We start from the raw sequence: 26,858 nt of genomic DNA on the forward strand, positions 1-26,858 counted from the left end.
ATGCTTTAGACATTAATAATATCTAAAATGTATATAAATATAAATGGATTACAGTTCATAAAAAATTATCACATTTGGCTCTTTACAATCTTAAAAGGAAAGGCAAAGGGAATGGATATTCTTTGAATATCTTTGAAACTGGTACTTATACTGTGTGTGGTTCCCTTTCATAAATTATCATAATTAATTCTCACTGTGATATTTTGAGGTAACTGCTAGCTTCCCTGATATTATATAAAACTGATTCTCAGAGAAGCTAAACAACTTATTACAAGGTCATACAGCTTTTATTCGTGTTTTGTTTGTTTTTGTTTCGAGACAGAGTATTGCTCTGTTGCCCTGGCTAGAGTGCTGTGGCATCAGCCTAGCTCACAGACATGTCAAATTCCTGGGCTCAAAGGGTCCTCCTGCCTCACCCTACAGCTTTTAAATGATAAAACCAAGGTTTGCACCAGTAGTCTTTCCATTTTACCATGTGGTAGGGTCATGTCATGTATTATTTTTCCTTCTTACATATTAGAAAACAGACCCATTGAAAATGAGTGACATTTTCTAAAAGTTCAATTATTATTTTAGCAGGTAAAATATAGTATGTCTTTTCAGTAATCATTAAAAATGTTCAAATATATAGCAGAATTTCTTTGTGAAAATTAAACTAACTTGGACAAAAGTGTAAGATTAAGGCCAAACACACATACTACAAGCTTTATACTACTGGATATGCAAGATAGGACAGATTGTTGTAAATATTAAAAGACTTGACATAAAAGACCTTTAGTAACAATGAAGCAAAATTTTAAGGCAAAGGAAAGGTATCTTAGTTCAATTACTGGAATCGAAAATGTTAACACTTTCCACACATAATACAAAAAGGGATTCTCTATTACTCAGTACTTTCAAATATCTTCTTTGGTATCTGTGAAACCATACAATAAATACCAGAAATATTGTTTAGCCACTTCATAAGTTTGAGTCATAGCAATTAAGCCCTTCATTGTTTCATAGTGAGCAAGATGTCTTTGCAAAAAGAGGTGCTTGTGTAATTATTTCAATTACATAACTCCCACTCTTTCCTAGGATTCAACCTGAATCCAGATTTTTCAAATTATCTCTTGTGCAAAGAGCTCTGTAAGGGTGATCAAGTGAGGTAGTGAAGTCAGACTCTGTTAAAAATGCCCATTTGAAATATTTGGTGAATTACAATGTTTATGAGCAAATTTATGAATTTAATTTTAATACTGTAGATTCTCAGCAGATTACAAATGCCTGTTGATATTATTTTATTTTTCAAAATTTGGTTTTATGAAAAGGATGTGACAAACAGGGAATGTGGGGGGAGCAAAGAAAAGCTAGTATCTCAAATTGAATTATGAGAAGAGAGAAAATTGAGAGCAAAAGTTTCCACAAAGTGAGTTTTATTGAGTGATAACTGAATATAGTAAAGCAAGACAAATGTGAGAAGGAAAAAATGGGTGCTTTATTATAAAAAAAAAGAGAACATTTTCCCAACTAGACAGAATATAATTTGATGTATTCTTTAAACTACAGCAAACATTAATGAGGAAGATGAGGAGACAAAATCTGATCATGTCATCTTCCTGCTTAAAACTTCCCAAGGGCTCCCTCTCCATTGCCACTAATATGAGATCCAAACCCCTTAATTTAGCACTTCTGGAGCTTTATGAGCTTCTATTTCTCCAGCTTCTGTTTTCAGTATCTCCACCTAACCCCATTCACTTCTTTACTATAATGATCAAGGCACACTTATACACTGTTGATGGGACTGCAAATTAGTACAACCTCTATGGAAAACAATATGGAGATTCCTCAAAAAAATAAATGTAGACCTACCATTTGATCCAGCAATCCCACTGCTGTGTATATGCTCAAAGGAAATGAAGTCATTTTATCAAAAAGACATCTGCACATGAATGTTTATCACAGCACAATTCACAATTGCAAAGATGTGGAATCAACCTAAGTGCCCTTCAGTTCATAAGTGGATAAAGAAAATGTATTGTGTGTGTATATTTATATTTATAAATGCACCATGGACTATTACTCAGCCATAAAATGAAATGAAATAATGTCATTTGCAACAATGTGGATAGAACTGGAGACCATTATACTAAGTGAAGTATCTCAGGAATGGAAAACCAAACACCATATGTTCTCACTAATAAGTGGGAGCTAATAGAAGGGTACACATGGGCACAAAATGATATAAAGGACATGAGAAACCAAGAAGGAGGGAGGGCAGGAGGAGGGTGTGGGATAAAAACTTACCTATCGGGTACAATGAACACTCTTCTGGTGACTGGCATACCAAAAGCCCTGAATTAAGCATTATACATGATATCTGTGGAGCAAAAACACTTGTACCCCCTTAATTAATATTTTGAAATTTAAAAAAGACTGTTTGTACCTTTCTACCAACTGCTCCCTCTGCCTAGAATTCCTTGCTGCTTCCATTTCTTTTTCTTTTTTTTATTTTTAGTTTTTTTGTTTTTATGTTTTTTTATTTTTTTTTTAATTTCAGAATATTATGAGGGTACAAACATTTTGGTTATATATAATGCCTTTGCCTCAACCAAGTCATGGCTACAAGTTCTTTAACCATTCAACAGGGCTTGACTTGGCTGTCATTGTCCCCAGAAAGTTTGCCCTAATACAATCTACCTTCCCTCCTTTTTCCCCAAAACACTGGCATATACTCTGTTTACTGTTCTTTCCACCCTGGTCTATAAGCTTCTTGAGGACAGGAATAGTGTTCTGATCATATTTATATTTTCCAACTCCAGTGTTATGAGTTGAATTGTGTCCCTCAAAAAGATGTTAAAGTCTTAACCCCCAGTACCTGTGGAAGTGACCTTATTTGGAAATAGGGTCTTTTGATAATGATCAAGTTAAGGTCATTAGGGTGAACCCTATTCCAAAACAGGTGTCTTTAGAAAAAGAAGAAATTTGGACACAGAGACAGACAGCACACAGGGAGAATGCCATGTGAAGATGAGGATAGCAATTGGGTAATGCATCTATTAATACAAGACAAGGAATGCCAAAAATTGCCAACAAACCACCAGAAGCTAGGAGACAGGCACAAAACAGATTATCCCTCATAGCCCTCAGATGTAACAGACCCTGCTGATGCCTTGATCTTGGACTTCTAGCCTCCAGAACCATGAGACAATAAATTTCTGTTCTTTATGACACTCTGTTTTTAGTACTTTGTTGTGGCAGCACTACAAAACTAATATAGCCTGGAATAGAATGTTTTATAAATGAATGAATGAATGAAATATCTCACCACATTATTTTACCCCCTGCATAGTTCCTTAAAGTGTGATCTTGGAGAAAAGATTAACTGATTTTGCCAAATCAATTACTAATTTAGTTCAGTAATTGATTTTAAATATTAGTTTCAGAGTATCTGCTTTGTTCATAACACTTCTGGGGCAACTACAATAAAAGTGTTATTATCCCCTCTACCTTCAAAATGCTAACTGTCCACCATGGGGAAATGAAATATTCCTACAGCAAAGCTGACAGTTTCGTGCATACCACAGCAGTTATTTATGGCGGCTACCTATTGCGATTGGTAGGTGTTTATGCCATACTAACTGTTAAATGTTCTGAATATTAACCTTTCCTAAAAACAACTATGCTCTAATTCAATGTAGAAAATGTACCATTAAAAGTGAGAGAGAGAACAAGCATCAAATGTGGTCAGTGGGGAGAGAGTACTTTTAAAGGAGTGGGGATTAGGAAGTACTTTGCAGAGAAGGTGTTGCAGGATAGGCCTATGTGAATGGGGATTTTTTTTTTTTAAGGCCCACCAGGCTATCCTTCATGTGTTTCAGTCTGCTTTCCCCAGCAACAACCCTGCTAGCTAGGACATCCCTGGCAAACTTCAACATGAAATGACTTTTACATTTTTTTAATAATCTATGTCATTTCTATGGCTTTGTGTGCTAGAATCTGGATGCCTCCAAGACAATCTAGACAGTATTCAGAGGTCAATGTTAATGATCTTGGTTTGCACTAGCAGCTAGAATTAATCTAGAAAAACCATACAGACAAAGGTGGTTGTTAGGTAGAGACAGTGCCTATACTTAGGTTATAGTTTAATGCCATAAACTTAGGGGATATTCCATTTCAAATATAATGAAATAGTCTGTAAACCAGTAGGGAAGCATCTAATCATAATCCGTCATGCATTCCCATGAACAGTCAACTTGTGGTCCAATCAGGTTATTTTGTTTGTAAGGATGAAAGCAAGTTGGTCAGTGCTAATAATTCTTTGAGTTAATAAAGAGTAACTATGTCTCTCATTGGTCTTGTCTATTTCTGTTGTTTCCTCAGGGAAGATACTGACATACTCTTCATTAATTCCTCACCACCCAACATAGTAATTGGCACGTTAAAAATTCTTAACATGTGATATTTTGGTCCCCTTTTTTTTCCCCTTAAGCTAAAACAATCAACTAAAGTGTATACATCTTTATTGATGTGGGATGCCTGACATTTAAAAGTATATCTATGCTATGTGATAATTTGGTCTTTGAACAATTCAGTAATTAATTCATCCTGCAAATAGTTGTTAAATAATTATTGTATATCAACACTGTGCTCAGATGGTCTATTTTACACAACTCATACTTTCTAGGATCACATAATTTTGTTAAAGAGGAAATATCAATGCACATGAAAGGTTAATTTGTAAGGCGATTCAATCTAACTGCCCGTATTTTCTGTGCTTGGACCCAGACTGTGGAGAACTGCTGGAGGAAAACACAACTAGATTAGTGCTATCATTAATTCATAGTCTTCAAACTTTAACTAGACAATCATCACAGTTCTTTGTAATTTTTGTGTACTTCTCTAAGCAATTATATATTCCATTTTCTGTAACAGCTATTTCAAAACTTCTGTACTTTCTTAATTTTCTGACGTCATTACTTCCTTTATTCTTGGTTGATGACCATTCTTTCTTGTTATGAGAGCAAATTGAAGATGAGAACTCCTTTAGTGTCCTGTCATTAAACCTGCAATCTTAGCATTCATCTCTACCATCCTTTCCTCCTTCTCTTCTAATTCACCTCTTATCTCCATATATTCATTGATGCCAAACTATTTATTAAGCACAGTATTGGGACTAACTATACATTGGTAAATACAACAGACATGGTCCTTCTCTTCTTGGAGCCTACATGCTGCCTAAAACTACTTATTGCTTTCGCCTGGATGTTTTGCAGTTTCGCAGGCCGTGTTATCTCTCAGCTCTGGATTTTTAATATGTGTTTCCCTTTGCAGGCAAGATCTCTCCCCACTCTCTTCTTGTCTTGGCTCATTTTCATCTTCCAGGTCTCATATTGGAAATTATGACCTGTAGTTATCCTTCCCTGGCTCATCCCACACACACACCCCAAAGTAGGCAGGCCTCCTATGTGCTCCCATAGCCACTGTTCCTCTCCTAACAGCACTTACCACACTTGTGTCTTCATTGCCTTTTTTCTTGTCCTACCTTCCACTAGAAAATAAGCTGCATGAGCACAAGAACCATAGATCTCTAATTTACTGATATAACCATAATGTTTACTTATGTGCATACTTGGCACATAAGTAATCATCAATAAATGTGTATTGAATGAGTTAAATAGAAGTAGAAAAGCCTGGTGTAGAAAATTAGTTCTACTGGAGTTCAACTTAGAAATGAACTGCCATCGATTAGAGTTGACAAAGACTAAAGTGGTTTTGGAAAGTAAAGAAGTGAAGACATTTCAGATGTAGGGAACAAACGCAATAGCATAAAAGCATCATAGCAAGATTAGCTTTCCTGTGGGAAAATTAGTAGCAGAGAAGTAGGGAATAGCGAGAAGAGGATATATAGAATTCCTGTAGAAAATGAAAAGTAATGGACAATTTCAAGCAACAGGACAGTATAATGAATGTAGAATTTTAGGGAAACAATGATCTGAAAAATAATTGCAGAATGGATTGGAGAAGCAAGCAGGGAAAGATTATAATCAGGTCTTTTAAAAGACTTTTATAATAAAGTAGGCATGTTTAGATAAGCACTTGGTTTAGTGAAGCAGCCTTGAAGAGGAGGAATACATTCATGTTTATATTTACATATTTGCTGAGGTTTCTGATAAAATATAATAATGACAAATATGTATTTCTGGAACCTCTCTGACAGGTATCATAGTGGGCTTTGTGATCCAGTGATGAATAGGTATGATGCCAAACAAGAAAGGGCTTCTAATCTTATCTGAAATATTAATATAACTGGAAATCACAGAATCCAGGGAAGGAAGCACATTTTGAAAGGAGGTTATGAGTACATTCTTTCAAGCTTGTGAGTTTAAGATGACAAATCAAATCCAATAAGGGTGTTGTAGATACAAGAAGTTTGGGCACTTAACATAGTGATAATTGAAACTAGGGAAATGGATTCTCCACAAGAAAGAGATTATAGAAATAATAGGATTTAATGGAGGGTACCATGGGAATAACTATTATTTTAGAGAACTGATTATCACATTTAGCATGCCTCTCCAGAGTTTCCGGTTCAGTATATCTGGCACAGGCCCCCAAATCTGCATTTCTAATAAGCTCCCGGGTGATGCTAATGCTACCCATGTGGAGATCACTTCTGTGAACCACTGTTTTAGAGCAATAAAAGGAAAATAAGTCAGCAAAGGAAATAGAAGTGATAAGAAAAATAAGAGAAGAAACAGGGAAGATTAGTGCTATGAAAGGTAGGAATGTAAAAGTAATCAATAGCGTTCTGTATAATGCAAGAAAAACAAAGGTGCATCAGACCTTTTCAAGACTTTTGGAGAATTCTGGATGGATGGATGACCTCCTTGCCTAGTGGAACTGGTTTGCAGCTATGTCAACCATCCCCGTTATAGGAATGGGTGACATTAAAACATATCTTCCAATATGTCAATATGACTTTCATTAGAAAGAAAATGCTAGATATAAGTACAACCACTCAGACCATAAAGATTAGATGCTGTATTAGTTTCCTGGGGCTTTCATAACAAATTACCACAAAATTGGTAACATAACAACAGAAATTTATTCTCTCATGTTTCTGGAGGCTAGACGTCTGAAATCCAGGTGTCAAAAATGTTGATTCCTTCTAGAGGGTTCTAAGCGAGAATCTGTTCCATTTCTCTCTCCTAGCTCTTACTGTTTGCTAGCAATCCTTGGCATTCTGTGGCTTGTAGATTCATCATTCCCATCTCTGCTTCTGTCATCATATGCATTCTTCCCTGTGTACTTCTGCGTTCCTTCATCCAAATTTTCTCTTCTTATAAGAACACCAATCATTGGATTAGGGCCCACCTTGATCCAGTGTGACCTCATCTTAAGTTACATCTATTAATACGAAGGACCTTTTTCCAAATAAGGTCACATTCAGAGGAGCCAGGGGTTAGGACTTTAGCATATCTTGTTGGGGAACATAATTCAACCTATAACAGATGCCATGTGAGTAGATTGTGGTGTATGGAGCCAGAGGGGTACGATTAAGGAGGATTTGCAATATGGAAATGGAGTTAGTAACTTATAGATCACTCTTTTAAAAACATCAGATATTATAGTAAGGAGATTGTTGCAAGTTCAAGAGAAGATCTTTTCAGGATAGGAAATAGGAATGGTCAAAGCCAGAAGAGAAGAAAAGCATTGATGGTAAAAGATTGAATATTCTAGAGAAAATAAAGAGAAATAAAGTCCTACAGTGGAGGGGAAGATTTAGGTTTAGAAAAGAGAATGATGTTTCTTCCTTTGAACAACGGGAAAGCAGAAAAGATAGGTATAGAAATGGGAGCTTTTGACAATAAAATAGGCATTAAAGTGATATGCTAAAGGTATGAATGGGAATCAGGAGATACATATTAATACTAAGAAAGTTTGGAGCTATGGCTTTGGTCACTTTACTGGGTGATCTGTGAAGAAATTCTTTAAGCAGGATTGAGGATGTTTGGACAGTGCCATAGGAATTTTAAACAGAAACACTTCTTTCAACCCCAAACTTTGTCTTTTGAACCCAAAGAGAATCCAGACAATAAGAAAATAAAAGTTTGGCTTTTAATTAAGTATATCAGCAGTGCCCAATGAGATTCATTAGCCTCTCAAATTAAAATAAACGGTGCATTGCTTTTTTTTTTTTTTGGTTTTTTAAAGCAAAATTTCCTTTCTAAAGGGGAAGAGATGTTAAAATAATCTGTTATCAGTGTAGACCAGACTCACAGGGAAGGGGCTCTTTTGTTGTTTGTTAGCTGAAATGCACGTACATTCGTAAGTTAAGTTGCCTGTGTGGGTGGGTTTTTTCTAAGAGAGGGGTATCCAGGGTTCAGGATAGATTCTGTGTTTTCTTTAATAAAAAAAACACATAGAATGTACAGAATACCACTAGCTTCCCATACAGCAGTAAACACCTTACCTAGCAGATCCTAAATCAACTCCGAAAGAACCACTCTGCTTAATAATTTTGAATTGTTTGGGGAAGCCCAGAATGCTCTCCTAATACAGTCACATAAAATAAAGTTGAACCAAGTTATTGAATTATAAGACATCATGGGGCTTAGTTCTCTATACCCACAAAGGATATTTGGGTACATTATAATCATATGACTTTTTTAAGCATTTGAGTGTTTATTCTGAGCTTCTTAAGCACAGTATCAATCTCTGCTGCCAAGACTTCTGCTTCAGGCCCCCACCTCTCACTGACACCTCCTCCTCAGCGTAGGCAGGCAACAAGAGAAAAGGGTGAACTGTGATCTGTTCATAGCGTTCTCTTTTTATAGGATGAGGAAAAGATTTGGCGTGGAAAAGTTTCAATTAAAAGCGTTAACAGGGTTCAGACATTCCTTTGCCTATGCCTGCATCTCCTATGTTAACGAGGAATTACTATTTGGGGACATGCAAGAAGCATGGAAAGATGAACCCAGCTTTATACAATGGATGTAATCCAAATATTCTGTATGTATATCACATGTTTGCCAAACAGAACATTTTTAAGTACTTGGGGAATTAGGTGTTTAAACTTGACGTGCCTTTCTCCTTTGTTAGAGTATTGAAACTTTTACTGATTTTACTTCCTTTTATGCTTTGGTTACTTACATTTTTCTCTGTCAGCTTTGTTTATCTGTCAGCACACACATGAGAATGTTTAGTCTTATTCTTAATAGCCATGCGTTTCACAATAGGTAATGTTATGGTCAGTGTTTAGGGGTGAGACCTACCAAATCTTTTCACTGAGTTTATTTTATAATTAACTAGTCTGCCATCACTTGATGGTCCAGGGCTATTTCTTTATCATAGACATTTCAAAATGATAACCAAATCTCTAATTGTTACAAAACTATCACTTCCCCCAAATCGGTGTTTTTGCCATTTTCACTGTTCCTTACTCAAATCTTTGTAATACTCATTGTATTTGTCCTGTTGGACTATCTTGGCATATTGCATCATAAAGACACGTTTTGATTGTTTACCAGGCATTTTTGACTCATTTTCCAGTTCAATAGAGTGGGATCTTATTAGCAGTGAATGTTCTAAGTCAGGGCGCCTGAGCCTTTAGTCATTTAGTCAGTCTGAAATCCAGCCAATGTGTTGATTTCAAAAGTTCGTTTTCTTTTATCAATTCCAGTTTAACTTTCAAGACTCAACTCTAATGCTCAACCTTTTGTTAATTCTTCACCTGCCCCTCTAAGAACTGAGTCATGCTCCCCTCACATAACACTAGTACAGGTATAGAACTCATCCTACCAGTTAAATTATGTCAAAGTGTTTAAGTATCTTGTTTTCCAACCAACTTGAGAGTTTATTGAGTGCAGAAAATTTTACTTATCAAGTATCCATTATGTGCCAATCACTATAGAAGATAAATATACCTACTCCTTGATTACAGATGAAGAAACTGAGACTCAAATTGACATAGTTATGAGATGAAAGAATCAGAATGTGAAGATGGCTCTGCTGATGCCCCATTGCCTGCTCAGTAGCTGACATACACTCTACAGACTGAGGATGGAGAGCTAATCAGAGTTTACCTGGCACAGTGCAATGCCTTGGACAGTTGCTGACTCCAGCTAGCAAGGGTCACTGTTTCTGTCTCTTGCTCATTCCAAACTACCAACTTCATCCTTAAGAAGGAATTTTCTCAGAGACATGTGACTTTCCTTGTCCTCTTATATTCTTTCATTCATTCTTTCATTTAATGCGTATTTTATGAGACAACTATATGCCTGGTCTTGTTCTACTTTGATAATATAAAACAGACCAAAACCCTGTCTTCATGAAGCTTATATTTTCACCAAGGGGGCAGACATATATATATATGTGTGTGTGTGTGTGTGTGTCTTAGGACTTAATAAGTCACATATGTGACTTATATAGTATATTACAAGGTAATAAGTCCTAAGGGAAAATGAAAAGTAGAGCAGGATAAAAGAGAGGGGTGTATGGTCAGGGGACAGTGTTCAGTAGGGAGCACAGGATCAAGCTCCTGGAGAAATTGACATCTGAATAAAGCGCTGAAAGAAGCGTATTCCAGGCAGCAGGAGCAGCTGGAACAATGGGTCTAAAGTGGGAGTATGCCTGGAGTGCTCTAGAAATATCAAGGCTGCGAGTGTGTTTAGAGTGGAATGAAGAAGGGAAAAATTAGCTATTTTGGAGAGGAGGGAATGAAAGAGTAGTAACAGGGAAGAGGGGGTGCTGGTCATGGAGAGACTTGTCTAGGTCCTATAATGTTGACCGCCTGCCCCTGCTTTAACAGAGCGTAGGCAAGGAATATCCAGATAATTTGGGTTTTGTCTTACTGTTCAGTGGTCCTAGCCCACATTTGTCTTCATAGAGTAGTCATTCAAAACTTACTAGCACTATCTGGGTTTAGAACATTGCTTCAGCAAGGTTCAACTACCCTCACTCACAGGAACCCACTCATGGATCATTATTTCTATAGTGTTTCTGGTCAACCCATTCCTTTACATTTATTTTGTCCACTGATGATAGAGGCTGGTTATCCAATACATAGTATATAGTGAGGAGATACTTATTAATTGATGGGTGTGAGAATTAACAAAGACAGATGCAATCTTATAGCACAGATGGATACTTCCACCTTTAAATAAACCTGTATTATGGATGTAGACATAAGCTACACATTTACTTACTGTGTTGAATTGACTATCTGGAGCATGGTTGGGTGTTGATGATTAAATCTTGTTTTTAAATGTATTCATGTCTCATCAACATAAGAGAAACATTTTTATCTCTGTACCTTCAGAAACATTCTCTGGCTCTGAAAAGGATGTTTACTAAAAATACCTTGCTTCACCTTGAACAGAGTCACTAGTTAAAAAGAAAGACATAAACCTAATCTCAAGAAAAAATGTTATTTGCTTTTTAACTGATATATTTATGTCTACACTATCCATAGTGATTTCATTGTCTTGGTACAATCTTTAATTTCAAATGTCAACCGCATACTTATTGTCTTTGTTGGATTTAACCTTCTTTATGGTGATAATTTACTTCCATAGCTCTTTGTAACTAAGACTGTTTGTGACATTTACTGCTGGCATAGTGGATGTAAATCAGAGTCCCTGAAATTGTTTTTAACCTTCCCTTTCCAGAGTTTGGAATGACCTCTGTACTACTGTAAATGCAATAGATTGATGTTAGCATGTGGTATGAAACTTTTGTAAATATATTTTTTAAACTCTCTTAAATTCATATATAATAAAGTAATAGTTTTGGAAAACATGAGCTGATATGTGTTTTAAATGTCATAGGAAAAGCCAATTAGGATACATTTTATTTACTCTTCAGTCATCTTTTGCTTAATAAACAAATTGTAAATTTAAGGCAAACAAAAACATTCATGGTTCTATAGGTGTCAAAGCATCAACGAAGAATAATTAGTCACATCAGAAGGAAATTAAAAAACACTGAATTTTAATTGCCCTATCAATTTAAATCCATTTTTCCATTTATTTTTAACAACTATTATAATTAATTTAACAAAACAATCATTGCATTTCAAATGTAATTCCAGAGGTGTTACTTTATACTTTACTGTCATCATTTTCCAATTAACTAATCATTTATGCTCTTAAGAGCACATAGCCCTCCCTACCCAATGTTTATTCAATAAAAGCATAGCAAAATAGTTAGTATTTTTTAAAGTGTTTTTATTATTGTTGTGTAAAATGCCAAAAGTTTTTATGACAGCTTCATCATTTGACTAGGTGTGTGGATTTTTATAAATTTCTTAAGCCAAGTATTAATAAGTTACAGAAATTCTTTCTTTAGTAACAAAGGCCTTTGATTAATATCTATCCTTTTGAGTAATTTACATGTTAATTATCATTATAATTTTAAAATGTAATGAAAATATATTTGGTACAAGCATTATGCCAAGTGTGTATTCAATCATATTTTGAAAGAGATTTTTTTATCCTTATACCTTTAAGTATTCTATCAATCACTCCTTTAAAATGACCTCATAATGATTTTTTTTTAATACAGTCATGCATTACTTAACAACAGGAATATGTTCTGAAAAATACATTGTTAGGTGATTCTGTCATCATCGTGCAAGTGTCATAGAGTGTACTTACATAAACCCAGATGGTATACCCTATTGCTCCTAGGCTACAAACCTATAAAACATGTCACTGTACTGAATACCATAGGAAATTTGAACACAATGGTACATATTTGTGTAACTAAACATAACTAAAGGACAGATACAGTAAAAATATAGGATAAAGGATTAAAATGGTAAACCTGTATAGGGCACTTACCATGAATGGAGATTACAGGGTTGGGAGTTGCTCTGGGCAAGTCAGTGAGTGAGTGGTGAGTGAATGTGAAGGCCTAGGACATTACTATACACTACTACAGACTTTATAAACACTGTACACGTAGGCTACACTAAATTTATAACAAATTTTTTTTCTTTAATAATAAATTAGCTTACCATAACTTTTTTCCTTTATAAACTTTTAAATTTTTTTTAACTTTTTGACTTTTCTGAATAACATTTAGCTTAAAACACAAACATAATGTGTAGCTATACAAAAATATTTTTTCTTTATATCCTTATTCTATAAGTTTTTATCTATTTTTAATTTTTCTTTTTACCTTTTAAACTTTTTTTGTTAAAAACTAAGGCAGAAAGGTACACATTAGCCTAGGCCTACACAGGGTCAGGATTATCAGTATCACTGTCTTCCACCCCCACATCTTGTCCCACTGGGAGGTCTTCAAGGGCAGTAACACTCATGGAGCATCATATCCTATGATAACAAAGCCTTCTTCTGGAATACCTCCTGGAGGACCTGCCTGAGGCTGTTTTACAGTTAACTTTTTTTTTAATGGATAGAGGAACACATTCTAAGATTTAAAAAAAAAGTATAATATAGTAAATACATAAACCAGTAACATAGTCATTTATTATCAAATACTATGTACTGTACACAATTGTATGTATTATACTTTTATAGGACTGGCAGTACAGTAGTTTTCTTTACACAAATATCACCACAAACGCATGAGGGATGCATACCACTACAGTGTTACAATGGCTACAATGTCACTGGGCAATTGGAATTTTTCAGCTCTATTATGATCTTATGGGGCCACCATTATATATGTGGTCCATCATTAACCAAAATGTCATTATGTGCTGCATGACTGTAACTCTATTCTTGTTATAATTCCATAATTTAATATAAATAAAAATTTCATATGCCATAGTACAGTAAAATTCATCTCTCAAAATAGAAAATCACTATGTTTAAAATGATTTGATATTGGCCATTTATATTATAAAGATAATAAAGTCAAAGTATATAATATATTTCTTTATTCTTTAGACTTTACAGAAACGATTCAGTTTTGTGTGTGACTAGCCTCACTATCAGTTAATAACAGTAAGTGCTAGGAAGTATGAAAATATGACAAAGTGGCCAGAGAAAAAAACATGAAAAGCAAGCATCTAGCTTCTTTGCCTTATCTTCTCTCTGAAATTATTACATAAATATCCAATGTATTTCCCTCATGGCTCTTACCTCAGAATTTGTGCAATTTTCTAACAGCCTTATTTTTTATCCTGAAGTATCAAGAGTATCCAGGTCTCTGCCCACTGATTGTTGATGCTTCTCTTCTCTATGCCAGAGTAACAGCAACGAAGATGAACCTGTAAACTCAATGGTCACATGATTAGGACTGTATTTGTGTTTTTCCTCGCTCACATAGGATTCCTCCAAACCCTTTACCTAATGCCATTTCTGGCCAATTACCTATTATAACCTGATTAGCTGGGTAATAGAAGCTAGTTATATAGTCTTGAAATAAAATAAATGTTTACATGGGATCAACTTCAAGATCATTGCCTCATTTGCATTAATCAACAAGCCTTCAAATATTTCAAGAACAAAATGGATTGAAATAGAAATCTTACTGTTATTTATTGCATTTATAATAAATTGAGGATTCATTTTAAAAAACTGTTAAATATGGCTAGTTGCATTTTCTTAAAAAAATGGTAACAAGGCTTTCCATTTTCTGTTCTTTTCTCATAGGTTTAGGCTTCAGTATTGCAGGAGGTGTGGGAAACCAACACATTCCTGGAGACAACAGCATTTATGTAACTAAAATTATAGATGGAGGAGCTGCACAAAAGGATGGAAGGTTGCAAGTAGGAGACAGACTACTAATGGTGAGTGTGACTCCAGTAAAACTGTGTGTATATTTACAAATCTCTTATTTCCCAGTGTGCAACTGTCTTAGTCTGCTTAGGTTGCCATCACAAAATACCACAGAGTGGGTGGCTTAAACAACAGAACTTTATTTTCTCACAGTTCTGGAGACTGGGAAGTCCAAGGTTTCAACCAATTAGGTTTTTATTTTATTTTATTGATTGATTGATTGATTGATTGATTAGTAGAGACAAGGTCTCACTATATTTCTCAGGCTGGTCTTGATCTCCCAGCCTCAAGTGATCCTCCTGCCTCAGCCTCCCAAAGTGCTAGGATTACAGGCGTGAGCCACCTGATTAGGGTTCTGGTGAAGACTGTCTTTCTGGTTCGTAGATGGCTATCTTCTCACTGCATCCTTTTCTTCTGTTTGTGCTGAGAAAGAGATCTCTCTTCTTCCTCTTCTACGGCGACCGCTTCTTATAATCTCACCATCTCTTCTTTTAAGGTCCAGTCCTAACATATTAGGGCCCTACCTTTATCTCATTTAACTTTAATTACCTCCTAAAGACCCTGTCCCCAAATATAGTCACAGTAGGAGTTAGAGACTCAACATATGAATTTATGAAGGAGCACAATTCAGTCCATAGCAGTGACCATGGGTAGAAATAGAAAAGAAGGGAGAGTAGATATAAGGGTAAAAGAGCTCAAAAGTACATGTGCAATGTATCTATTTTATTAATATTTTCAAAACAGAAATCTAAATTTTCACCCATTTTCTTAGATATACATAGCATAGACGTTACCTGTTATTCTTCTAATATAATCTATCTCCTGTCAGGGAGAGCAACTGCTATTCCCAGACTGCTAGAGAGGTAGATTTTGTATAACAAACAAAACAACACTATACACAACACTTGACTTCCAGAAATTTATAATCTGAGTTCTGTCACATGTGTAAATGGATCCCTTTCTCCCCTCCCCTCATACAGGGTCATAGCTACTTTATTTGTCAGCTGCCCACATGCTTCAGGAGTCCCGGGCAATGATTTTCATTGACACACAGCCATCATTTCTGGACCATGGAGTTCTCTGACAAACTAAAGTAAAATTAAGGCAATTATAAGTGGTAAAGCATGTAGGACTCTACTAATAAAACTGCTTCATCTCCATTTACTCTTGTATACCAAATCTATAATGAACATTAATAGTCAATAGCTAGATAAACTTATCTAGTCATATGTCCTTGTAAAACAGGGCCTCTAATCTATGCCCACAAGGAGCCATTATCTACAGGACTTTTTTGAGAAGTGTTTGTGAAGGGTCAACCTACACAATCTCAACAGAAAAGTAATTTCTATGACATATGCAAGTTTTGGAAGTTGAACCCTAAAGTTTTATATTCATTGTGCCCACTTCCCTGGGCTCTAGGAAACTTGTCTTTAATCTCAGTGGTCTAATTTTATAGTGTCAGTGACCTTTGTAGTGAATTATCCAGTTAAGAGCTTTATAATAATCTTGATACCTAACATTTACTTGACATTCACTATGTTTCATGTATTTTTAAAGGTGCTTTTTTGTAATGTAACATATATTTCTCACAACAGCATATTTTATATAAGCAAAAGGAAACTAAGGTAGAGAAAGTTTACTAATGTGCCCATGGTTGCATAGTTAATAATGACAGAACTAGATTTCAAATTCAGGCCATCTGGCTGGCATGCTCATTAACACCAAGAGATAATGCTTCCTGTGCATGGCACTTGCATTAGTTTCCTTGAATTTGTCAGTCATTTCTTTCCTTTCTTTCTTTATTCATCTTTCAGTCATTCATTAATTCCTCTGTTTAATAAGTATACATTACCCACCTACCATATCCTTTGCAATAGCCACTATTCAGGAAGGAACTCTGTCATGAAAAATCATCTGTTCCAACTGGATGGGCGAAACCTGCACCACTAATGACTTCAGTCAAAGTTGCAACTGTAGTTTGGGGCTTCTTTATTTCAGGATACAAAATCAATGCACACAAATCAGTGGCATTTATATACGCCAATAGCAGTCAAACCTAAAATCAAATCAAAGACGCAACACCTTTCACAATACCATCAAAGACAATTAAATATTTAGGAATATATTTAATGAAGTAGGTGAGAGACCTATATAGGGAGAACTACGAAATACTGAGAAAAGATGTAAACAGATGGAAAACCCTACCATGCTTGTGGATTGGCAGAATCAATGTTGTTAAAATGTCTGTACTACCTAAAGTGATCTACAGAATCAGTGCAACCCCTATCAAAATATCATCATTATTCTTTACAGATCTAGAAAAAATAATTCTCTGCTTCCTATGGAACCAGAGAAGAGCTTGTATAGCCAAAGCAATCTTAAGCAAAAAGAACAAATTCGGAGGCGTTAGTCTGCCAGACTTCAAGCTTTACTACAAGGCTATAGTAACCAAAACAGCATGGTACTTGCACAAGACAGAGATGTAGACCCTCGGAACAGGACTGAGAACCCAAATATAAAACCATCCTCATATTGTCACCTAATCTTTGACAAAACAGACAAAATATACATTGGGGAAAAGAATCTCTCTTCAATAAATCATGCTGAGAAAACTGGATAACCACATGCAGAAGATTGAAACTGGATCCCCACCTCTCACCTCTCACAAAAATCAGCTCATGATGGATAACAAACTTAAACCTAAGGCATGAAACCTTAAGAATTATAGAAGAAAATGTTGGGAAAACTCTTATAGACATTCGCCTAAGCAAAGAATTTATGAGGAAGACCCATAAAGCAATCACAGCAGCAACAAAAATAAATAAATGGGATCTGATCAAATTAAAAAGCTTTTGCACAGCCAAGGAAACTATCATTAGAGCAAATAGACAACCTACAGAATGGGAGAAAATGTCTGCACTCTACACATCCAATAAAGGGCTGATGACAAGAATCTATATAGAACTTAAAAAATTAACAAGAAAAAATCAAACCACCGCATCAAAAAATGAGCAAAGGACCTGAACAGAAACTTTTCAAAAGAAGACAGAATAATGGCCAGCAAACATATAAAAAAAGTGCTGAACATCTCTAATCATTAGAGAAATGCAAATCAAAACTACAATGAGATATCACCTAATACCAGTGATAATGGTCTTTATCAAAGAGTCCCAAAACAACAAATACCGGCGTAGGTGTGGAGAGATAGGAATACTCTTCAATTGCTGGTGGGACTGCAAATTAGTACAACCCCTATGGAAAATAATTCGGAGACAAAGAGCTAAAAATAGAAATACCATTTGATCCAGCAATCCCACTACTAGGCATCTACCCAAAGGAAAAACATTCTATAATAAAGACATCTGCACTCGAATGTTTATAGCAGCACAATTCACAATTGCAAGGATGTGGAAACAACCGACGTTTCCATCAGTACATGAGTGGATTAATAAAATGTGGTATATGTACTCCCTGGAATACTACACAACTACAAAAACAATGGTGAACTAGCACCTCTTATATTATCCTGGATAGAGGTGGAGCCCATCCTTCGAAGTGAGGTATCACAGAATGAAAAAGCAAGCACCGCATGTACTCTCCATCAAATTGGTACTCACTGATCAACAAAAGGGGCTCACATGGTCGTAATATTCACTGGGTGCCAGTCAGGTGGGAGGGGGGCAGTGGGGTTGGGTAAACTCACAACTTATGGATGCGGAGTGCAGTATATGGGGGAAGGGCATGCTTGTAGCCCTGGCTTGGGTGAGGCTAAGGCATTATATGTAACCAAAATGTTTGTACCCCCATAATATTCTGAAATTAAAGAAAAGAAAAAGAAAAAAGAATACAAAAAAATACAAAAAAAAATCTCAATAATAATCCTGGGCCATCTCTAAAAAAAAATAGAAATTCTGAAACTATTTTTTATTTGCTTGTTTGTTTACTTTTGATATAAAAGTTGGTTCTTATGATGTTGTTTTATCTTCTGAAATAGAAAAGTTGTTATTGGGATATAAGACCTGAATAACTTCTCTCTAGAATATAAACATTATTACTTGAAATGTTAACTTGGGAATAAAATAAATTGTGACAACCAATTTCTACACTGTGCTAACTTGACAAATGAATAGGATATTCTTATTCTCAAGTCATGACTGTCTTAGTGTGACTAGTTTGACCTTCAGCTTGCTCTGTAAGAGCTTGTGTGTAGATGGCTTTTCTGGTATTTCTTCAAGTACTGCTATTGTAAAATCATGCTAGATGTTATGTGTTGATTTCTTGAAGTTATGTTTAAATTTCTAGCTTTATTTTCATATTCTTGAAAAAAAAAAAAAAAGCTCAGTCCAAATAATTCTGTCAAAGGATTTTCCAGGCACCACCCTATTTTTCCATTACCATTTTCTTGATATTCATTGTCAACATAATGATTTCAAAAACAGCTGTGACATAATCCTTAACTATTTTGAGTTTTAAAGCATAGTGTTTTTTTTTTTTAATGAACCTTCAACAATAATAGGTCTCTCCTCTCTTATGTAAGGAAAACATAATTAGTACTTCCAAGGCAACTGCCAAGCTGAATCTGAAAATGAAAGAAAATGATTCATTTTATAATGCTTTGTAAGAAAAATAACCCTGAAAGAAAATAAAGAAAAAAAAATCACTGAAGCTACACTAAAAGAACAATTATCTTGCTTCAACCCAAAAATACTTATTAATGCTCTCCTTCTGTCATTCCTTTCCACCTCCTCTTCCCTTTACTACCCTACATTCATATCCTTTGTATCTTCCTCCTCTTCTGTGTTCCTCCCCCAAAGGAAGTACAAATGATTTAGAGTCTATGATGCACCAGCTGTACCACACTCTGCATATTTTTCTCTAAATATACTATTCTTTCTAAAGCAGTTTGCACCACTTCCTTCTCTCACTTCTTAGGAAAAATTCCATCCTATATTATTCGCTCAGAGTTCTGTAAGTAAACTGGCCTAAAATGGAATTCCATTAATTTGTTTAGACTTTCAATACCCACAATTTAGGAAGTCTTTCAGCATCTGCCCTATACTGGGAGCAAGGTTGATTTTTTTTTTGTTTTGTTTTGTTTTGTTTTTTCAAGAGTCTTAGTAATAACCCTTTCAGTTTCTCAAGTAAAATAACTATAATGTTGGGCACCGCCTGAATCATACCATATTTATTAGGTACTTTTTTCCTCCAAGAATTCCTTTTATTTCAGAATTGAAAAATACCTATCTTAAATGTCATCTTATTCCAACTCTCATTTGGTACATTAGAATCCTGTGGAAAAGCAACCCTGTGAAGCAGTCCATTCCCACGGATAGAACCCCTCTAAGGATGGAGAATTTAACTCTCCAAAGCTATTCATTAGGTAATACCCATCATTAGAATTTTTCCCTTAAAATTGTGTTGAAATACAGTTTCCTATAACTTTTCCCTTTATTCATATCTCTGTCCCTTGAAAACAGAAAGGTGAAAACTAATTCCTTTTCTATATAGGTTTTAAATAATTATGTCTTACCACTTTTCCATTTCCCAGTTTTTTAGGATGTTTTATACATTTTCTCTCACTCTTCCAGTAAATTTTATTGCATATTCATTTATCTTCTGTAAATAGATTACACTTACAACAAAACTTCTTCAGATTCCTTACAATCTTATTTCCCACTTTAAAAAACCCAGGTAATATAGCATCTGACCTTTGCATTTATTCTACTATAAGGAAAAATTTTCCTATCTCTTGCCTTTGCAATAACCCTCTTAGTGTTTTAAATGAGATGACTATAATGTCAGACCCTTGTTTCATGGGTTACTCAAATACATGGTGTATGTTCTCTTTACCAAAATTATATATATTTTAATTTCCTTTGCTACTTGGCATATATTGTTCTCTAGAATTTAGTTTTGTTTTCTTATTTTGTGGAGTGACAGTGATATCTGATTTTTGTGGATTGTACCAGTAGGTTAGTGTTGTAGTTTCAGACTGAAAAGATGATCTCTTGGCCTTTAATTTCAGAGATGGTCAGAGGTTAACCACATCAATGATTTTCAAATTCTTTTACATATTTTTACATAATAGTTTTTATTATGCCCTACCAAGGTGTTACATAAAGCCAAATATATTACAAAAATGTGATTTTCTTCCCTTTCTTCTATGTAATACTAGAAACTTCGAATCCAAGATCATTTGATTATCTTCTCTACAGGGATAGCATTAGATTTTAGTTGTCAAAGCTCATTGTCACATTGTAATTTAAGGTTACAAATCTTAGTTTCTTTTTTTCCATAACCTCTGCTTGACATTTGAAAAACAACTGTCAGTGAGAGAACATTTATACCTTTTACAGAGAATGAGTCTGTATGTTTTCTTTCCTTAAAGGGAAGTGTAGTAGATGAGGGGAAAGATAACAAAGGCATTGAAGTCAAGTAGAAAGACACTGGATTTGGAGATGGGGACACTGGATTTTAGTCACAGACAGATAGCACTTACTCCATCTAATCTACTCTGGGCAAGTCATGTACATCTTTGGTGTTCTGTTTTGGCCTCTATATCATAGTAGCATTATATTAGATTGGTATTTTCCAAAGTGTCTTTTAAAATATTAGTGTCATTCATATGCCACGTGAAAAAGCTCTGTGACCAGATTAGTTTGAGAAATTCTACAACTTGTACCTCACCCCTCTTATAGATTTTCAATAAATTTTAGCATATTAGAGATTCTGTGAAGTCCTACAGTCAAAAAACTGATTTAATTTTGAATGACAGTATAATTTTCAAATCTCTTTTATCATGGAATCCTTTTCGTAAAGTAATACTTATAAAACATCTACAACTAGTGTTCAATTGAATATACTTTGGATGTTCTATATCTGAGCATCTCTTATTTTATTCCAAAATTAATATGCTATGGTAAGGACATCAAATAGGTTTAGGGACTATGAATAGAAACAATGTAATTTTCTAAATGAATGTTAATTGTGAGAATTTACATTATTATTATTTTTGGTAGATTTACAAAATTGCCTAATTTTATCCAAGTATCAATAACAAAGTCATGTTGAAGACAATGCAAATGTGTAGACATTATCTGAATAATGAACAGGAGGACTTTGAAGTATATTCATTCATTGCTTATACCAATCTTAGATGTCTTAGAACCAAGAGCTGTAATTCTCTGAGCATGACTCTTGCTTATCTCCAACACACTGCTTTCATCTTGAAAAGAGCTTTTGCCTATAGCACCTCATTTATTTTTAACCCCCACCCTTGAGAGATAGTTAGGGCAGTAATTACTGTTATTCTTATTTTTCAGAAGAGAAACTTAGAACTCAGAGATGACAAAGGGATTTCCAATATTATATAACTAGTAAGTTGTGAGATTAGGTTGAGATTCAGATATTGGTGTCCTAAAGTCACAATCCTTTGACCAGTTTCAACCCCTCTGATTCTCAATTGTGGTTACAGATTTGAATCTCATGTTAAGCTTTCAAGTACTGTGCATACCCAATCCTCAATCAATCCTGAACAACCAAATTAGAATGTCTGAGATAGGGGCTATGCTACATTATAAATTTTTTGTTTGTTTGTTTGTTTTCCAAATGATTCTAATATGCAGCCGGGTTAAGAATCACGGTCCTCCCTTGGCCTAACTACATCCTAGCCCATTCTGTTGCTGATGCTTCTCCTAAGGATGATTTTGGTGGTAATGCTCATTCTATCAAGCCAATAGAGTGTCATTTAGCAATTTCCTGCAATGGCCTGAAAAGCATTTAGACTAGTTCACCCTTAAAACTCTGTCCCCTGCAGTTAGAGTCACTTCTGAAACACTAGAAAAGAACTTGAATATTTACTTCTTAGACTCCCTTCTAATTTATCTTCAATGTAATAGATTATAATACAATGCAATTGCAATGACATATTTTAAGGGTTAAAGCCTTCTATTATATCCTTTTTATTTATTTTATTTCTACTCAATGTAATAACCCTGTTTACAGAACTCACTCTACATGTATCATGTCAGTGTCATTTTAAAATTCTTTTAATCACATACCCCATCAGTAAAACACAAAAGTTTTCCCTAATATATGCATATTTCTCTAAATTATATATGTACATCACTATACTAATATATTATTTACATTTTAAAACATACACAAAAATTATACCATAAAGATCAATGTAATAATAGAAGTTCCAATGGTTTCTTCCAGAACCCAGTGGATTTCCCTGGGGTTCACACTATACTGTCCATTTTGGTAATCACTGCAATAGAAGAAGCTTGAGTCAATCAAAGTATCATTCTCACTTGCTCTCTCCCTTTATATGGAATAAAAGGTTAAGAAAAGCATCAGTGATTAATGGAGTAAGAAAAAATTCACATTGTTGGAGCTTTGATTGTGTGCCCTGTAAACTGATGTGACCCGATGCTCACATTCTGTACCCAGCTTTTCAGCCTTCTATCCCATGCCTGGCACAGAGCAAGTATCCACTAAATGTGTGTTGTTGTTTGAATGACCTTCATTGCTATTTTCTTCCTCTCTGGTTTAACATAAATGTAAAATAGAAATTCAACACAAATGTCTCATTCTTCCTATAAAATAAAGAATTTTGATCACTTTTCCTTGGTATGCTACAGTCATTATTTTTTTAACTATTAAGTTTTTTATTTTAACATTTATTAAGTGCCATTTATTTACATTGCATCAGGTAGGGAAATACAGAAATGAATATAATCTCATCACTTGCTGGTTGAAAAGGTCATTCTGGGAGGTGGGAAGAGGCCATGGTAGGAGTTAGGTGTTATACAAAGTAGGGGGTGATAATTTCCACATATGTCTAATTATGATTGTTTGATTTCTATTTGTATACTGCTTAACATTGTACAGAATCTTTTCAAGTTTATGGTGTCATTTTCTCATAAACACAAATCAACAAATCAGTATAATTCCTATTTTACATATAAGAAAATGAATTCTTAGTAAATATGTTAACTGACTCAAATTCATGAAACTAGGAATTGAAATCAGATTTGGTTCTACATTTATAATCACTCTCATTACAAGTTGCCTTTATTACTAGATACACAAGGTTTAAATAAGATATGGCTATTGTTTCTAATAAATCTAAATCTATTCACTGAGCATGAGAAATTAACTTCCTTCTTTCCTGTTTTGATTTTCATTACTCACAAGTCTGCTGTATGTGTCTCATGATGAGGCCACTGTACTTAGTTTCTGTTCTTTCTTAAAGTTTTTGTTTTTGCTCAAATAGGTTAAATTTTGTTCTAACCATAATTATAATAATACATGCTAATTTCTAAAAAGATGAAAAATAAGAACATATCCAAATATAACCATCACTGACATGTTTTCTATTAATAGTTTAAAAATAAATTTTATTATAACAATTTCTGTATTCTGTAGAGATTTAGTCCTTGGTTTATGCATATTATTTCCATAGCATTGGCATTACTGCATTGGATTGGTCCCCTTTTTAATTTATCTTGCAATATGATCAATCATTTTGTTTCTTTTTTAAAAGTTAACTTTAGAGTTTGTGCTTTTCTTTCCAGTGTTTCTAGAGTCCCACATTTCCTTGCACTATGTCTTATGTAACCTTTATGTTCCTAATCATCTCCCAGTTTGTCCCACCATGATGACATTCCTGCAAGAATGTAGAAAGGTCAGTATCTCACCATCTGTACATTGCCCGTTCCTCTTTATTAACACCTTCTCATGCCCCCACACCTCCCTCCTTTCTATTACCACACATATGTTTGCTTACACTCATTTGAATTCCCACAAAACTTGCCATGCCCCCTTCTTGCAAGTCTCCTGGCACCTATTTCCTAGGCTGATTTTGCTCTTCTTTGTCTGCATCAAGCTCGAATTCAATGCTCCCTGTTCTATGTGAGAGAATGTGTCCTCTCACTTCTCTTTCTTGGCCTCTTTCTTATTGCAGACACACAGCTAGGCTGCCCATATATCCCCCTGTGTGGTGCACCCCACAGAGAGCACTTCAATCAAACTCACATGATTTTTTTTTTTGAAACCAGGCCAATTGCTCTGTGTTCACCATTATAGGCAGGTACTTGATACAAACGTGGGGGGCGGGGAGACAATAAAAAACAATGACAAGAGCAACTAGCCAATCAGTGTAATGTCCCTTCTCTCTGCATACAATCAGCTCCAGCTGTAGGCTCTTTATCTCGAGAGTTCATAGGATAATGCACACACATAATTAACCCAAACAAACTCACTTTTGTGAAAAACATTTTGAAGACTTCAGCACAAAAGAGCACTTTTTGGTCCAAATCCCATACTATTCTGAATTTTTAAAAAGATAAACACAGAAGCTTCATCAGCAGTACCCTAATTAAACTCATCAGTTCACAGATGTTTATAGGAAAATGATCAGCGAAAATTTTCACCAAGAAATCCTGTTTCCTGAAAGAGAAACGGTTGATGACAATAGTAATAGTGATAAAAGCTAACATTAATCAAGTACTTTAATGTGCCTGCCACTTTACATAGGCCAACATATTTAAGTTAATAACCTCTTCAGGTAGTGACTATTCTCATTCCTATTTTACAGATGTCAAAACTGAGACTGAGAAGGTGAAATATGTTTCCCAAAGTCACACAGCTACAAAGTGCCAGGACTCAAATCTCAAATCTCAGTCTGAGAAGCATTTCTCTTAATCACTCCATTCTGCTGCCAATATCAGAATACCGCCTGTTCCATGACTAAAATCTATGTAAATTTTTCAATGCTTAGTCACCAAATAGAAACTGACTGAACTTCCACTGTTTTAAACTACCACCATTATCCCTCGTAGTATCCTCTCTTTCCCCAGTTCTCACCTCTACCCTTTCTTCAACTTTGGCTTGCTGGTCTAAAGATTTTCCTAGTGGTCTCAGAGTCTGTTATCGAAGTCACTCCCTGAAAATGCGCTTGAAGGTAACATTTTCTGGATCATTTCACTGCCCACCTTAAAAATAGCAAAAGGTTCAATTTAATAAGCACTAGCCACATCTCTCTTTCACTGATAATCTAATGAGCTGTGTACCTTCTGTACCCTGGGGAGAGAGACAATGAGCCCTTGTCAGAAACAGAGCTTTGGTGCCGTTTATAATCTAATCCAGTTAGTTTCTAGCCTTCAGGGTCTTTTTTTTTATTCACTTGTCATCTCCAAATGGTGTTTCTCTTCTGTTTTTTTCAATATAGATGTTTCAGGGGGCCATAGTTACAATATTCAAAACTGCCTTACTTGATATTTTTTTTAGAGAAAAGACCCACTTCCTTACACATTTTAAACCATTGAATATGAACATTACTTGTAAATATTTGTTATCTAGGCACAAGTGGTACTGCCCTAAAATAAGTGATTAATCAATGATATTAAAAGGTTGTGAAGAGACAGTAAGATATATTAAGTTACTTTCCGTTTTATTTATTTATTTTTTTGACTAGTCAGTGTATGAGGATGATGCAATATACTGTCACCACTGGCTTAAGCAAGAAGTATAATGATTACTCAAGCTTTTATAGCACTTTGGAATTTATGTTACTTTTATATGTAAACTTGGAAGGAGACCTTGTTCCCCTAAAGGGAGAAAGAATGGGTGATTTAAGCTCTAACTTTGAAAGAACCAGCACATAAGTACAGTCTCATTTTCATATTTTAAGGAGGCTTGTGATCCAACTGATGACTTTGCCAATTGGAAACAGAATAATATCTTTGTTTCAAGGTAACCTCTTTAAATACCAATTTTTCTCATCTGTAAAATGGGCCTAATTCTTAGAGTCTACCTGATGGAGCTATAGTGAAGATAAGCTCCATGATTCATTTCAACATATGTGACATAGTACTCCCAAAATATATGACGTATATATTAAATAAATATTAGCTCTCATTATTAGTAGTATTGCTTTTATTTCTCTATTATTAAGAGCTGCCATTATCAATTCTGTTCTCCATACCAGTAGTCCCTGCATTCTCCCTGTCCATGAGTCTATTTTTCTATCCATCCATTCTACAAACAGCTGTATCCTATTAGAAGGTGGGTTTTATGAGAGCAGGGAGTTTGTCTATCTGGAAGAAGCAGTATTGCTGA

The 26,858-nt window shown here is 35.0% G+C and overlaps 1 protein-coding gene across 14 annotated transcripts in view; it reads left to right on the plus strand.

Annotated features, from left to right (window-relative positions):
• DLG2 (discs large MAGUK scaffold protein 2) overlaps positions 1 to 26,858 on the plus strand; it is a 1,739,579-nt gene that overhangs the window by 1,271,772 nt on the left and 440,949 nt on the right. For all 14 annotated transcript variants that reach the window (XM_045557224.1, XM_045557232.1, XM_045557228.1 and 11 more), the window contains one exon: positions 14,607 to 14,743. In XM_045557224.1, coding sequence (XP_045413180.1) covers positions 14,607 to 14,743 — 137 coding nt within the window. The remainder of the gene's footprint in view (positions 1 to 14,606; positions 14,744 to 26,858) is intronic.

The sequence above is a fragment of the Lemur catta genome, chromosome 7 (assembly GCF_020740605.2).
Source record: "Lemur catta isolate mLemCat1 chromosome 7, mLemCat1.pri, whole genome shotgun sequence".
Lineage (NCBI taxonomy): Eukaryota > Metazoa > Chordata > Mammalia > Primates > Lemuridae > Lemur > Lemur catta.